The 18,138-nt window shown below is 30.6% G+C and overlaps 1 protein-coding gene across 34 annotated transcripts in view; it reads right to left on the bottom strand.

Moving 5' to 3' along the window:
• The window catches only part of LOC148308110 (uncharacterized), a 595,155-nt gene that overhangs the window by 212,739 nt on the left and 364,278 nt on the right, over window positions 1-18,138 (bottom strand). The window contains exon 5 of one of the 34 annotated variants that reach the window (XM_088262294.1): window positions 191-1,541. The exons of 31 other annotated variants lie outside the window; for them this stretch is intronic. In XM_088262294.1, the coding sequence (XP_088118420.1) occupies window positions 1,288-1,541 (254 nt within the window). In that variant the 3' untranslated portion in view covers window positions 191-1,287. Of the gene's footprint in view, window positions 1-190; window positions 1,542-13,070; window positions 13,343-15,278; window positions 15,497-18,138 lie in introns of those variants that run through there. 2 more of the 34 variants (XM_088262289.1, XM_088262319.1) reach the window with 2 other exon arrangements.

The following is an 18,138-nucleotide window of genomic DNA, read 5'->3' as shown; positions in this document are numbered from 1 at the left end:
ATTTTAAGTTGACCATTGATATTCTGGTTGCGTCATGGCCTCCACAATTCCCCAAAAATATATTTATATTTTTTAATTGCCTTTCCCCGAAGACTTTCTTGCACCCTGTACTATTCCTTTTTAAATATTTTTTATAAACAGATGTTTATTGTTTTAATCGAAAATGATTATTTCAATAAAAAACAAAACAAACAATTTCAGATGATTTTATTTTAGTAGTACAAAGTTAGTAGATAATTTTAAAAATCCTACTCCACTGTCTCGAGACAAAAGAGTGCAGCTTTTGGTTGACAGAGCTGTGTTGTTTATTTTTGACATCTCAACATAGACGAAGAAAAATATGAAAGTCTGGGCATTAACAGGACTTACGACCGTCAAAGGCTTGGTCAAAATACGTATAATTACTATTCACTAATTCTTCCTATGATTGACAATCACACAACATTTTTTTTTTAATTTCTAGATATATTGATCAAAGTCGTAACTCACAGTATGCGAGAGTTCACAACATCCATCTATGGTGGATACTTTTTTGAATATTTGAGTAGTATGGTTGTCAATCATGGATAGAATTGGTAAACGTTACACGTGAGTAAACTGATTGCTTCAACAAACCTATGACGGTCGTAAGCCCTGTAAATGCCCAGACTTCCATAATCTTCTTCGTCTATGTTGAAATGTATAAAATAACTATTATTTATTGACATCTCAACAAAGATGAAGAAGACAGGAGATTGACGGGGCTTACGACCGTCATAGGCTGGTTTAAGTGATCACTTTTACCATATTCTTCATCATCTATATTGAGATGTCGAAAAAAATAATATGAAAAATAACTTCTAATAATAATGATAATCACATTTGTGAACAAGTATTTTAACATGCTCAAAATGTTGTATATGAAATAACTCCTAATTGGAGATAATCCAGTTTGTGAACAAATATTTTGACACATTTAAAATGTTGTAGAACTAACTTATTTATTGTATTTATAGTTGATTTAAGTATTAACCCTTCGTTTATTAAAATTTATTTATTTAATTTATTTCTTTTAAATGTGCTTCTTATGCCTATTTATTATACCTGTTTATTGTTTTTATATTTTGCCATGTATTAGTTTTGGTTATTAAAAAAAAAATCTTTTTTGTAACTTTATTATTTGTGTTCAAGTCTTGTTATTCTTAATCCCATGTCCCAAAATTAGAAATAGAAATTACTCATCGGGAATGTTATATACATGACTTATGTGTGTAATGTTTTGAAAAATAAATCAAGAAATAAATAAATTTATGGCAATTTAATATAATGGCCAGACGGAGTGACGTGAAACTTCAAAGGGTCGTGACTGTGCTCGTTCTTTCCGCCGAATATGATGTCATTTTTTACGAAGAGAGTAGCTTTGCATCCCTTATTGTGGTGGGTGGAACAAGTCCACCTCTCTTTGCCGCCCGAGGACATCTGTTGAAAGCAGTGCGTATAATTATTGAAGAGCAATTTTCTTCTCCCGTTTCTTGATGGAATAAACACCGCTGAAGAAAAATCTGTAACAAACGTTGGTAGAGATTTTATAAATATTCATTTAAAAAATTATTAACTCGTTCATTTATTTATTTTTTCTTTTATGTACATAACAATAAACATGACATATATTGTTTTTTGACATCTCCTCAAAGATAAAGAAGAATATGGAAATCTGGGCATCTACGGGTCTGAAGACCGTCATAGGCTGATTTAAGTGATTACTTTACACACGTGTCACATTTACCAATTCTACCCATTATTGATAACCACACTACTCAACTTCTTGCAAGTTCTTTATGTATGATCCAATTTCGAAACATTGTTCTTGAACCACTAGAGCATCTTTTGGTGAGATAAAAAGAACTTTTTGAACTCCTATAATTGGAGATAATCCAGATTTGTGAACAAGTATTTGGACACACTGAAACTCAATTATAAATATATTCATAAGTATAAATTACACAATATTAAAAAAAAAATGAGGTCAAACATTAAAAAAATGAATTTATATTATGGTAAATTCAATCATTCGTAAGTATCAAAATTTTAGAATAAAACTCAACACAAATCAATTAATATGCTTTTTATTCAAAATATTTAACAAGTCAATAAACAATTTTTAAAAAAAAACACAGTATCCGAGAGATCTCTATGGTTGGATGAAGAAAGCTTTTACTAAGCAGAAACTCTGTTTCTGAAAAAATCACCCGTAATTGGAGATAATCCAGATTTGTGAACAAGTATTTGGGCACATACAAAAAGTTATTTTTTTACTCGTCACTTATGCACTCTAATATATTCTCCACTCCGAGTCACGTGAAACTTGATGGGTTCGTGGTTGTGTAAATTCTTCGCCTCTACGATGTTTCCATTTGCGACAAATACGACCGCCTTGCATCCTTTCGGCTGATTAGTAGAACAAATCCACCTCTCTGTACCCTTAATGGACCTGGTTCGGAAGCAATACGTGTAGTTGTTCAACAACAATATTTTATTGCCAGTACGAGACGGTATATAAACAGGCAGATTTATAGCTGCAACGAAAATAAAACATTAATTAATTTAATAGATTTATATTATCCACTGACACTTGGATGTCAGTGGATGTGATGGAATTGCAATTTAATATATTATTAGATTAAAACCAATATTTTTAGCTTTCCCACTTTATTTTTATTTGACCAGCGACCGGGTTTCGTCGTTACCGACATCATCAGACTGGTGGGAGGCTATACAAATTGTTATAAATAAAACAAGGCAGGAGTTGATAACAATGATTTGATACAATTTTGTAGAGAAATTATAATTTCTCAGAAAATAATAATTTCTCAACAAAATTGTATCAAATCATGGTTATCAACTCCTGCCTGGTTTTAAATATAACATAACAATTTGTATAGCCTCCCACTAGTCTGATGATGTCGGTAACGACGAAACCCGGTCGCTGGTCAAATAAAAATAAAGTGGAAAAGCTAAAAATATTGGTTTTAATCTAATAATATTAATTAATTTAACTTTAAGTGTACTCGACAGTAAATTGTTTTATTTTTCATAATATGAAAATACTTACAACGATTTGCAGTAAAACAATTCATGTACTAGCATAGTTGAAATCCTTAGCGCCTTATATAAAATCTTCTTACTTTGAAATATTATATTTTGTAGTATTAACCATTACAAGATCATCAAGATTTAGTAAGTCATTCAATGATATTAGGCACTATCATGTGGACGAAAGGTTACAATACATTTTCAAAAAATTAAAATGTATTTTCCATGAGAAAAAATACAAAAAAGTCAAATGCAAATGACACATTTGTTTTAATGTAAATGTTTATTAATGTGCTATTTTCGTTGTTGAATAGACACCTTATTATTTGTCATTACTATAACATAAATAAAAGTAATGTTCATTTTTAATTAATGTTTTACTTAGTAAAACATTAATTAAAAATGGATAGATTTTACCACAAAGTGACTGCCGAATCAATTAATGAAAAAGTAATGTTATTAGGCACTGTTCTGTGGATGAACATTTTAGTTCGATAAGTTTACAAATAAATTATAATGTATTTTTAAGAGGAAAAATACAAAAAGTAAAATGCAAATAAAGACACTTGTTGCAAATAACTTTACAAAATATAAATGAAAGCGGTATTTCTTTATATCTAGGGGAATATTGGGGTTCTTTCTTGTATTTTGAATAATTAAATTTTAAAATATTTCTATTTCTAAAATATAATAAATAATCATAAAAAACCCTTATCTACACCCCAATGGTGCATAGGGCACTGCGTCATATAAACGCAGTGTTATCTTGATCGTTTACACATCAAGGAAAGGCGATCAGCCCTCCGCTTCAGGTACCAGTCCAGGGTAATATTGAATAAATATTACAGTGAAAAAAATCACTTATATTTATTTTATTCCCTTTGGGAATCGAACCCAGGACCTCCAGAACGGTAGCCAAGCGTGCTGACCATTACACTCAAATATAATATGTGGCAAAAAACTTTGATTCGCATCAAAATATGACATAAAAAATAATATTCTTTGATTTAATTCTGGTCAAACCGTGCTCTCAAATACTATTTATCGACCTTTATTGCCAAGTGACATTTTTATTACATATTTGACGAAAACAATTTGGGTTTAGGCACACATGTGTCCTCACATAAAAAAAATTATGTGAGGACACATTAGCCTTTTGGTTCTTAAAGATTCAAAACCAGGACATCACAAAAAGTAGTAAATTATAAATTTTTAGGAAAAAACAGTTTTCAATGTACAGAATATTTTATTGTTTTAAATTAGTCATTGTGTAAACATTTGAAAATGTAATATTTACAAGGTAATAAAAGATAAACGACGCAAATTTACATAGTAAATTTATAAATATGAAGGCACGGATATTACCACATTTTAAATCTGGTTATTAAAAAAAGGAATAAACTGCAAACTCTCTGTTTTTAGAGGCTTGTCAGCAGGCAGTATTAAAACTTCAATTATTGAATTTATTTTGCAATTAGCGGGTATCGAATCCACGACGCCAAATTCGCAGTTGAGCGTCTACCCAACTATGCCAGGTCACCTGTCTGTACACAATATAACAATTTATAAAAATAAATACCAAAATTTACCAATGTAATTATTTTTACATTACCGGTAAAAATGGGTTGTGTGGGATGATCTCAAATTGAAAAAATCGTAAAATGATAAAATGAAACAAAAATTACATTTTAATATAATGCCCTTCATGACGATAATATAGGGGAGGACTGTGTGTGTGATTATTGTTGTATTCGATGATTTTCCCATTTTTGATAAATAAAACAGCCTTACAGGATTTTCTTCGATCTGTCGAACACATCCACCGCTCCTTGTTCCCTTTGATATTCATCTTTTGAAAACCGAATGTATAATTCTGAAACATGATCAAATGTTTCCCACACCTGGAGGCGACATATGTTATTTCCTCTGATCCTGAAAATAGAGAATACATAGATATACGTACTTAATTATGTACATCTAGGCATAAGCTGTTGCAAAAACCCATGTATTATGACGCAGCTCATGCCAAGATGCCCAACAACCCTTGACGTTGAGTAACCAGCCCATCGAAGGGGTCGAGAGTTTGAAAATTAATATGGCAGCCTTCAAAAGGAACTAGGAGTACGTTTAGGACTCGCAAAATCTACATTCAATTGTATGAAGGCTACAACATTTTGAGTGTGTCCAAATACTTGTTCACAAAATCTGGATTATCTCCAATTACAGAAGTTATTTTCATATTATTTTTTGACATCGAGAATTTGAGTAGTGTGGTTGTCAATAATGGGTAGAATTGGTGAATGTTACACCTGTGTAAAGTGGCCACTTAAACCAGCCGATGACGGTCGTCAGCCCCGTAAATGCCCAGACTTCCATATTCTTCTTCATCTTTGATGAGATGTCAAAAAATGTATGAAGGCTGTCTAGAGGTTGGATTTATACTCGGTGAAGGCCAAATGCCGCCTATACAATTCCTGCATTGCTGCTATTCTCTTTGCGGCTGTGAATCATGGCAATTTACCAGGGCGCAGAGCAGAAGTTTTTTAAAAAGTAAAATACATTAAAAAAATAATAAACGTGTTGTTTTTTCATTCATTGGGTAAAAGTTCACCAGTCATTATACATATGTATATGTGTATACAATATATATGTTTATTGACTGCTGACAATTCGTCGGCAGTTCTCGTCTGAACTTTGCGACACAGTCCTGTGACATGAAATAGGAAATGAAATAAAACTCAATTAGTGGTTTAATACAAGTGTTTAATTTTAAATAATGTAATATTTCTTCATTGAAGTAACAAATTTGAGTTGATCTCATTTAATACATAAATCGGTATGTCTCTTCATAAAGTCATTATAAAACTGTTTACCAGCTTCTCTTTTTTCGTGGTTAAATCGATTGGGAATCTTCAATTCGTCCGCTAACTCGTAAGCAAATCTTAAGAACTCTTTTTTATTCAACGGTTTGCGTTTTTTTGGCAAGTCCTTGATATATTTCACTAACAACTCTTCGGTGGACGCATCAAAGGTATTCTCAAATCTGCCGAGTTTGGGCGTGAGCTTAGTTTCCTTGTTTTCCTTAATCCTTTTTATTTTGTCATACAGGCTGCTCCTGGGGATGTTGTACACCTTCGCTACTGAGCTAACGGGTAACCTTTTTGCAAAGACGTCGTGTAATGCATTTCTCATTTTGTCGGCATTCCAATTTCCTCTGCACTTTATGCTAGCGTTAGCTGCATTATCGTCATCTGAAAAATGCTCAATATTATCAAATTGAAAACACAAAGGCTGTCGTTATTATAAAAGTAATTAAAACTTATAGATTTGCCATTTTTATGGAAACCTTGCGGCTAAGAAGTTACTAATATTATTTTTTTATCTGACATAATTTAAAAAACAAATAAACGTTTGTACGTACCTTCGATTCCTTCAAAGAATTATGTACCTGCTTAAATCACAAAATATTATTTACAAAATTTTGAGTGTATCCACTCAAAATGTTGTAAATAAATTAACTGGTCAAATTATAAGCTAAAAATGATAAAAATGAAAATGATATTTTCGGGCGTTTCTCATGTATGTGATTATTATCCAGGATTCAAATTATAAGCTAAAAATAATAAAAATGAAAATGTAATTTTCTGGCGTTTCTCATGTATGTGATTATTATCCTGGATTCGGACCTCACGTACTAAAAAAAGAGTTTCGGCTTAGTAAAAAGCTTCTTTTCATCTCACCAATAGATGTCTCTAGTGAAGTTCTAGTGATTCAAGAACAATGTTTCAAAATTGGTTCATATCTATAGAACATCCAAGAATTTAAGTAGTGTGGTTGTCAATAATGGGTAGAACTGGTAAATGTTACACGTGTGTAAAGTGATCACTTAAACCAGTCTATGACGGTCGTCAGCCTCGCAAATGCCCAGACCTCCATATTTTTCTTCATCTTTGATGATACGTCAAAAAAATATGAACAAAATATTACTATGCAATGTTTACTTTAACACATTGATTAAGCATAAAATTAAAAGATTTCTTTTAAATTATAATCTCTATTTTCACAATCCTTAATTTTACAATTTGACAAATATGTAAATATAATATGAAACATCAAAAATTAAGCTTTAAGAATAATAATTGAGGTACAGGAGTAGGAACTGATAATAAACCATATCCGCTCCCTAGGTGGAGCATATGGAGTCCACAAACTGTCTCCGGGCTTTTCTATCGGCTGCCAGCTCCCTCGCATCCTCCCAAGTCAGATCCGCGTCCCGAAGTTCTGACGAGAACTGCCGACGAATTGTCAGCAGTGGTCGTCCTGGGCGGCGCGAACCAGATGCCTTGTAAAAGAGGCAAGCTTGATTAAGGCTCTCAGGAGGCATGCGGAGTACATGGCGTGTTTAGTATTTACACGGGTGCATAGTTTTTTTATTCGAGGGAAAATAAAGTAAAGAAACTATAACAAAAAAATTGGCACGTACAGTAATAAGAATAAATATTTATCGAATAATATACGTTTATATATTATTTTACATGTTGGCATCTGAAATTGAAGACTGATAAATAACCGAAGTACAGTAAAAAAATGTATAATTTACGTTATGTGCTAAGAAAATATCACATTTTTAAAGAATATTTTTATTTTATGTTGCAGCGATTAATAATACTTAAAAGAGAAAAAGTTATAACACATTTCCTATAAAATGTACACACAAATTCCTTACTTATTAAAGAAACTGATAAAAATAATATTTCAGATACTAGTGTTTAGCTTTGCAATTTACACATAAATTTCTTACCTAATTTAAGAAACTGGTCAAATAAATCAAAATAATATTTCAGATATTAGTATAGCTTTGCAATTTACACACAAATTTCTTACCTTATCAAGAAACTTGTCAAATAATATATGAGATATTTGTATAGCTTTTCAATTTACACACAAATTTCTTACCTTATTTAAGAAACTGGTCAAATAACTCAAAATAGCATTTCAGATATTACTGTGTAGCTTTTCAATTTACACAAAAATTTCTTACACAATTTAAGAAACTGGTCAAATAACTCAAAATAATATTTCAGATATTACTGTGTAGCTTTACAATTTACACACAAATTTCTTACCCAATTTGAGAAACTGGTCAAATAACTCAAAATTATATTTCAGATATTACTTTATAATTTGGATGATGAAAAAATTAAAATAAAATAAAACTTAAAACGCTTATTTTCATTAAAATTATCTTGTCTTAAAATTATTGACACATAGTTGAGTTTCTAGATGTAGACAATATTGGCACAGAGTTTACGCTCTAGACATAAAAAAAATCAATATCCATGAAGACTAGAATACTATTACCACAATAAATATTAAATACGTTGGCGTATAATACATTTTTATTATATGGTAATTTAATAATTAATTTAAATTTAAGTACTCAAGTACACAGATAAATACAAACACTAAATATTTAAAAATAAATACGTTTTTCAAATGTCATTTAAAAAGATACTGGAATAATATATATTCCCAGAAAAATAAATAAATATTTTGAAATTCATTAAGTTTACTTACATAATTTTCAGATAAGTACTATACCACTTACGCATTAATTTAGGTTTAACCATAGTAGGTCGAGACAGTAAATAATCCTTTTAAAATTATAAATCTAAAAGGGACGTAATTACACTATTTGCCATTTCTAAATTATTGAAAACAAATATTTAGTAATGTTTACAACATTTACAACACTTCCAAGAATTTGAGTAATGTGTTTGTCAATAATGGGCAGAATTGGTGAATGTTACACGTGTGTAAAGTGATCACTTGAATCAGCCTATGACGGTCGTCAGCCCCGTAAATGCCCAGACTTCCATATTTTTCTTCATCTTTGATTAGATGTCAAAAAATAATATATTAATAATTTATTAGTAGACTAGATCTTCGGCTGTCAATCATGGGTAGAATGGTGTATGTTGCACGTGTGTAATGTGATCACTTAACACATTGTTGGCGGGTGGTTTTTTCATCGACCCCGACCCTAATTAGTATACTAATTAGGGCTGTATACTAATCGCAAGTAACCGCAAACCCAACTCCGATCTGTACAATGTTTTTTAAGCGTCTCTCGCGCTCTACCAAAAGTAAGCAAATAGAACGCTTATATGGTAAGCGACTTTCGCTCTCTATCAACAGTATGTTAAAGACGTTTTTAAGCATTTCCCGCACAATGTGTTTACCAGGCTTTGACAGTTAAAAAGCCCTGTAAATACCCAGGCCTTTGTATTCTTTTTCATTTATGTTAAGAAGCAAAAATGTAAAAACAACTCTCAAGTGGAGAAACCCAGATTTGTGAACAAGGACTTTGTGAACAAACACACGCAAAAATAAAAAAAAAAAACTTGGCAAGACCGGGAAAAAATTGTCATGATCAGGTTTGTCAAATACTTAAAAGCGGTCAGGTTAGGAGTCGAAATAAATGGCGGGTAAGTATGAGGAGATGCATGAACGTTGAAGAGGCGTAGAATATTTGCAAAGACATCGTAGTGTGGCGTTATATTATCTCGACGTGCCCTACGTAAAGTGCTCTATTACTACATTTTTGTCAATTTTGAGATATTTGGTGTACTTTATCAACTGACCGTTATCTACAAATATAAATAATAATGAAAAATATATAAAATAAATTACGCCTAGTTTTCAGGCGTATAAAACGCTATCTACATCGAATTTTCGAAATGAACTGAACTCCTAAAACCCTAACTACGTCATTTTGACAAAGCTTAAAGTTTTAAAACGATTTAATACATTATTTTATCGTGTTTTTGAATGTTTAATACAAGTTTAGAATTTCAGATAAAACCGTTAATTAATAAAAAAAATACGTTGAGAAAATCTTCTAAGCTCTCTTCTGTAAAGTAACAGATTTGCAAATAGAGTACTTTACGTAGGGGCCGTCGATCTCTACCTACCCCTGCGAGAAGCGGCGTGATGGTTAGTAAGTTAATTTAGTCAAAAAATGAAAGAAATTTAGTTCAATCGAATGAACTAGACATGGACAAATGTCTCGAGATCTTGAGAGGAAGATGGGTGTGCGCGTATTTGACTTGAACTATGACATTCCATCTCGTTATGATGGCCGCTGGACACTTCCTGGATTTGTAGGAAGAGCACTGCCACCGAGTTCTTCCGTTCCTGGCGGCTCCGTTTTGCCAATACGTGAAGTTATTGACCAGCAGCAGTTTCCCCTTCCCTCTTGAGGGGATAAAGCGAGCTAAAATGATCATAATATTATTATATTAATAAAAATACACAATAAGAGAATGAACTATAGTCTAGGCCAGTGGTCTGCAACTTTTAGAGAGACGGGAAATTTTCATTTGATTAGTGGGTAAAAGCTTTAATTTTATTTTCATAAAATAAAACATATACATGTTTAAAAAAAAAACACTTGTCATAAACCACTATATGAGTTATTTCATTAAACACGACTAGTTTCGAAAACTAGCAGATGTTTTCATCTACAGGTGAAAATGTATTTATTAGAAGTGTTTTTTTTTTAACAATCTACATGTGTTTCCACAAAGTTAATTAATGCCTAATAAATAAATAATATATAAGTATACACGTTCATATAAATACGTTATTTCCAATGAAATAATTTTATTTAAAAAAATATCCTTATCATATTTTCTTGGTGGGTAATTAAATTACCCGCGGGTAGTAGGTTGTCGACCACTGGTTTAAGTATTACTGACGACTAAACTCCAATAGAAGAGAGACATCCAAAGAAGAAGAAAATATACATGTGTATATTGTGAGTGCTAATGCCATTTGAGTAGATCTAAAAAAGACATACTCAGGTGTTCCTTAGATCCACTATCTTGTATCTTTTATCCATGTCCAATTAATTCAATTCAACCTGTTGGAGACATGATTCTTTATTGTTTTATATTTTCTATTTTGTCCTGTGTAAGTTTTGTTTATTTTTTTAATCTTATTTTCAAACTTTCTTATTTGTGTTTCAGCCTTACTCTCATGTCCCGAATTGAGTAATGGAAACTACTTAACGGGACTATATATATTATTTATGTTTGTAATATGTTTTAAATTAAATAAATAATTTTCATTCTGCATTATTTCTGATGTGCCTGCCGACTAAGAGAGAGCTCTGTAGACTATTTGTCAACGATGCTATTTGTATGTACATATGTGAGCACTTTCAAGAAGCCTATAGCTCTCAGATGCATGGTGCGTTATGCAAAGGGGAAAAATACCACATAGGAAAAAGGGGCAGGGTGTCACAAGTATTAAACACTCCAACTACGTTTTAGTACTTCATATGTTCAAAGAAGTGTTACTATGACATATATTCAGATTAGGCCTTATCAGATCTAACGGCGTTAGATTTACCATTGTAAAAATCCATAAACCATATTTGAATGATGTAATCCAAAATCGTTTATTTGAAAGCATACATATTTTTCAAAAAAAGGAAGAAAACTATATCTGTCCTGTAAGTAAAATAAAGAAATGTTCCGTAATATAGGAGTATATTACATATGCTGTAAATCAATCTCTCGAAGTCTTATTCTTATCTTATTCTGGAAATAATTATGTATGTTTAATAAATTAAGAAAAACAAGTAGAGAATTGTAAAAATTCCTCAATACGAAAATCTCACATTCCTGCAAGTTATTTGATTCTCTAATTAAAAAGAAGGATCGGAAGGAAAGAGGTGTATACATTAAGTATTATATTTTTAAAAAAATACAGGGATTACAAAGAAAAGATAGCAAGTTAAAATAAAACAACCAGCAAAAATTCAATCCTTTAATTGCATTAAAATATACAAATAAAAAATAAAACTTAAAATTGTACGCAGAAATGAACAGAGAAAAAACTCATGTATATTCGAAAAAGATTAATAGTGGATCAGGTATATTTTAAATATAACTTAAACTATTTTTTGAAAAACATATATTTTCATGTAGAAATCACCATAAATTGGCACTAGAACTAATACAATTATAATATGATGTTAATAATTCATAAAATAATATTTATATAAGTATAATTAAAATACACATATTTATATATTTATTTATTTTTTTACAATAATCAAAATAAAATTTTACCGATAAACCATACAAATAATTCCTACAATATATTTATTTCATAATGTTGGACATTATTTGAAAACTCAAATAGCTAAATAGCTGGGTCATGTATATAACTACATTACAGGTCGAGTGGTATCTCTAAGACACTCGACCAACATTTCATAATCGACTGCAATCAAAATTTAAAGAGAACCAGTACAAAATTTTGTAGCAGAATATTTATTTTGTCTGCCTCCATGAAGTAATGGTTGGCGTGCTTAGCTACTATGCTGGAGGTCCCGGGTTCAAGTCCCAGTTAAAATAAATATTAGTGATTTTACACTCTCATATTTATTTAATATTACCCTGGACCCCAATAATTTTACTAAAAAGACCTTGGGAGAACAAAAGAGGTGTTGGAAGACCCCAAAAGAGATGGTCCGACGACATAGTCGCTGTGGGGGGTTAAAACTGGCTGCAAGCAGCAACCAACTGGAGGAAATGGAAAAAGGGGAAGAGTCCTATAACCAGCAGTGGAGATCAGAGGGTTTATGAAGATTTACCATGGACTGGTCCCTGAAGCGCAGGAGTGATCACCTCGCCTTCAAGTAAGTAACGATTAAGATAGCACTGCGTTATTACGATGCCCTAGGCACCATTGGGTGCGGATAAGGGTAAGAAGAATATAAATGAACAAAAAAATTGACATTTTTGACATTTTAAAATGAAAAGTTTTAACGCAACGATTGGAGTATTGAAGGGATTCACAGTGATATTTTTTTCAAAAGCTAGTACTTTTGAAAAGCGAGGATTCGTGTACCAACATTACTTTAAGTTTTACTTAATATTTTACATTACGTTTTAATTTGCTTTATTTTATGTTTTACTTTGCTTTACTTAATGTTACTATTATTGACGGAAAGGTTGGTAATTTGACGATCTTGCAATGTGTGGGTCAGGTTTTTCTGAGACCGGTTCATGGTTGTGGATGTTTTTGATACATAACAGATGATCGTCAAAGGTGTACAGAACTGCATTGCATCCTTTAGACTTATTGGTGGAGCACAGCCACCGTCTCTTCCCGGTGATTGAAGTCCTTTCACCGTAAAATGTGAAATTGCGGTACAAGAGAAGCTTACCGCCGCTCCTTGAAGGGATAAATTGAGCTGGAATGGAAAAAAAATGTTATGGAAAAGTTCGAAAACACAGCATAAATATTTAATTATCTGGTCAAATTATAAGCTTAACAATAAAAATGAAAATGGTATTTCCTGGCGTTTCTCATGTGTGTGATTATAATCCAGGATTCGGATCTCACATACTAATAAAAGAGTTTCTGCTTAATAAAAAGCTTCTTTACATCTCACCAATAGATGTCTCTGGTGAAGTTCTAGTGATTCATGAACAAGGTTTCTAAATTGGTTCATATATATAGAACTTCCAAGAATTTGAGTAGTGTGGTTGTCAATAATGGGTAGAATTGGTGAATGTTACACGTGTGTAAAGTGATCACTTAAACCAGCCTATGACGGTCGTAAGCCCCGTAAATGCCCAGACTTCCATATTCTTCTTCATCTTTGATGAGATGTCAAAAAATAACAGCATAAATATATGAAGAAACGGGTCGCAAAGACTCAATAAAATTACCATATAACCGATACATATGAAGACGATAAAATCCAGGAGTTTTTTTAGGAAGTCCTTGTTGTAAGAATTTTTAGGGTGTTGTGCGTAGCTAAAAAAATTATAATTTAATACCACTAATATTGTGAAACTCTCTGTTTAGTCTAATGTTCACGGATAACAACCAATTCATTAAATTATTTTCATATTTTCATTTTTATTTTGTTTTTACTAGGGAGGCTTGAAAATTGAAGAACTTTTTCAATTAACCATTGACTTCCTCAACGTATTTCTTGAAAGGTGTAAGATTTTATAAGATATTTGGGTAATTTAAAATAACAAAGAATACGTGATACAGTAATTTTTAATATTAATAATAGTTGGCTATTTTTTATAGCGCCATTTTTACAACAATAAAAAAACGTCTCAAGGGCGCTTAGCTACGAATTTAACAACGAAATATGACAATCGGTTTTTCATATGCCGAAATAATTTAAACACTTAATCGCCTCGTAAAAAACTTTTGGAAAGATGTCTGTTAGTCACACAATAAGGTACATTTTGGAACTCGACAGCACACATTTTATAAGTCTATCAAGTACAAAATATGTGTATCTGTTTTATATACGAGTATACATATTTTATACATGAGAGTAAAGTTAATTTTTTAAATACTAACTAACTAACTAACCATTACGCAGCTTCATTGCAGGGGTAGGCAGAGAAAATAGAACTCCATACCTCTCTGTCTATGAAAACATTCTTCGCCTTTTCCACATTCATGCATCTCCTTATATATATACAAACATTGATGTCTGTGTAAATCAATAAAAAAAAATTATACTCGTCTTGTATTTATCGAATATTAGGGGATGCATCCGACAAACAGTTTTGTGAAATTATGCAAAATCTAAATTTCTATCAATTAGTAAAGACATCAATGTATGCGTATATGTTGTGTACATAAGGAGATGCATACATGAATATTAAAGGGATCTATTCAGTGGAGGCTTACAAAAAAAGGATCTGTGGTCATTGGCGGTGTTTATCATTAATTTAATTATTAATAATAAAAAGTGCAAAAAATATAATATTTTTTAACGAAGGACCAAACTTGGGTACAAAACTGAAAAGATCCAAAAAAAAATATTTATTGTTTCGGCATTAACTTTGTGGTAAGACATGTTACAATGATTAAAGAAAACACTTGTTTTTATATCACTTTAGTTTTATTAAAGACTATTAGTTTCGGAAGCTAAACTTCCATCATTCATGTCTGAATAATAACTCAAATTAAATTTTAATTGAAGTTATTATTCAGACCTGAATGATGAAAGTTTAGCTTCCGAAACTAGTAGTCTTTGATAAAACTCAAGTGGTATAAAAACAAGTGTTTTCCTTAATCATTGTAAGATGCAAAATTAATATTTTACACCTTTCTTGCTACAAGAGCAATTTTAAAATACCATATACTTTGGGTGGATTGTCAAATTTTCACGTTCGTTGTCGATTGTGATTGTGCTCTCCTTTCATTGCTAATATATGATCCTCGATGGTGTTTATGGTGGCGGGGCATCTCGTTAGTCTGTAAGCCGAGCACTTCCAGTGCGCTTTGGGACCGCGAACCGAGTGCTGCCCAAAGTAGAATCCTTGCAGAAAGACCATCTTGGTTCCTTGTCTGGAGCGGACGAAGGAGGCTGGAAGATATCACAAATTTAGTGTGTGACTTAATCTTCCATATTTGATCAATAAAATTATTTTTTAAACTGCAATACACAGCTAAAGAATTGAATTTTGCATTTTGGAATTGTAAAGTCATGTTGGTATCTGGAAGATGAACTTCTATAGAAGCAATATTTTTAAAAATTCACATATTTTATCATGACATTTTATGAAAATATTACCAAGCACAATGTTTTTTTTTTTTTTTAATTGGCATTTATCCAGTGAGAGGATGTTACTGTAGTGCTAAGACAATTGTTTGTTTTTATTTATAAACAAAATAAAAATGAAAATTATGAATAAAAAAATAATAAAATTTTCATACAAATACTTTTGTCAACAATGTAATAAGATCGCAGTTGAATCAAATCTAGGAGAAAATAATTTTTATTCCAGTTTTTTCAAGCATTTACATTAAACATTATATAAAAATTAAAACTAAAACTCACTAACCACCACGACGTCTTTGAAATACTTGATCATTAGTAATTTTTTTTTTTAAGATGGGAGATGCTACATTATTATTTACCTTGATTATTATTACAATGTTTTCATGACAAGTTTTACTCAGTCTTCATCTAAAACAATATATTTTGATAAATACTTTTATTTCTCATTAAAGACGAATCTTAAGTTATTGATGGATAAATCTAGTTTTCGTGTACAATTATTTGAACGAATTCAAAATATTACTTATAACCGACCGAATGTGATAATGGTTAACATATTCAAATATATTTAAGAAGAAGTTAATATATTCCTCAATATCAAAAAATAATGTACGTTGCTGTAAAACATATTCAATTGTAATAGAAAACATTAGTAAAAAAGATTATAAATACAAAAATAAACCGTTTATTTAATAAAACCATGTAGTTTGAACATACAACCAATTGTCAAAAGTTTTGATGAATATCAAACATAACGCAACAACAACATAGAAAACAGCACCGACTACAAACTAAGAGTAACATTTTCACAAAATAGTTAAACAAGACCCTGTTATTTTTTTACATATTTTTTCCCTTAAATTTATTTTTTAAAATCAAACATTACCTCAAACAGATATATAAAATGACTAAACGTAAATCTATAAAACCAAACTCTGTATAAAAGTAACTAGGATTTTCATATATTTTTACAGTCGAATAAATTCATACAAAATCATTAAAATATGCTTTTTAAGTACAATATTACAAACACATAGGAAACGATAAAAAAATTATCAATCTAATAGCAAAGATACTATTATAGCTGCCGTTTTTTTTTACAAAATAAACACCACAGCCAAATCATTTAATAAACTAATTAATTAAATACAGAAATAAATAGCAGTAATATTTTATAGGACAAATTATGCATTAAATTATTAGTACAAAAAATCGCACTTACTTTGCACATTAGGGGAAAAAATTACATTTCAAAAATATAATTTTTTTAATGTAATTTTAAATACATGTATAAAGAGGGTGAGATGTTTGTAAATAATTTATATTTATGAAGTGTATAACTTTCCGAATTGAACAAAGTTGGGATTCTTCAGAATTAAGAGAGTGTCTGAAATAAGACAAGACAAGAAATATGGCTAAAAAATAATTCTTAATACACTCTTCTGAAAATATATGAAATAATTCAATAATCTCACTTATGTTCAATTTGAGAATTTTATATACTTCTCAATTTCTCAACTGATGGTAGCACCATGTGTTAAAATTTCAAATTCGTCAAAAATAATTTTAAATTACACTCAACATTTTTGGTCGTTTAAAACATCTCACATAAATAAATAAATAAAATAAAAATATTCTCATTATTTAAAATATTAGGTTACAAGTTTGCACTTTCAAAATAAACAATTTAAAAAAAATAACAGTTCATAGATTACACTGGCCAACAATTTACAACTCTTATTTTGTAACTGGCATGAAAATACCTCATCTTAATGCACTTTGTAAAGTTGAATTTAAAAAAAATGTAGCACGTCAGATTTTTTTGTTATGGATATTTTTAATTCGCATATTGACTAAAGTTTATCTTATTATTTATGTATAAATATATATATAAACAAATAATGCTATTAATATATTATTAGATTAAAACCAATATTTTTAGCTTTTTCAATTTATTTTTATTTGACCAGCGACCGGGTTTCGTCGTTACCGACATCATCAGACTGGTCAATGTCGGTAACGACGAAACCCGGTCGCTGGTCAAATAAAAATTAAGTGGAAAAGCTAAAAATATTGGTTTTAATCTAATAATATATTAAAATGCAATTCCATCACGAAGTGTCAGTAGATAATATAAATCTATTAAATAATGCTATCGTATTCAATATAAGTAAGTTAATATATTTCCACTGTTACTCCATAATTGACAAAACTTTTGTGAGTCCCTTAGACCTTAAAGACCTTTTAGACTAAAAAATGTCTAGATACCAACTACTATTACAGTTTCAACGTATGGGGTCTATACAAACAATAATATGACTGTAACATCAAAACTTGACGTGATACAAGCTTGTCACAAATAAACGATTAACTAAGTCCAAATCAGTCATCAAAATTTCAGTTACGAAATCATTGTTGGCCAGTGTTATTATTCTAAATATATATAT

This window comes from Brachycentrus maculatus, unplaced genomic scaffold (assembly GCF_059751285.1).
Source record: "Brachycentrus maculatus isolate JH-2025_06_01 unplaced genomic scaffold, ASM5975128v1 h1tg000176l, whole genome shotgun sequence".
NCBI classification, from domain to species: domain Eukaryota; kingdom Metazoa; phylum Arthropoda; class Insecta; order Trichoptera; family Brachycentridae; genus Brachycentrus; species Brachycentrus maculatus.
This window is presented reverse-complemented; position numbering and strand designations above follow the sequence as displayed.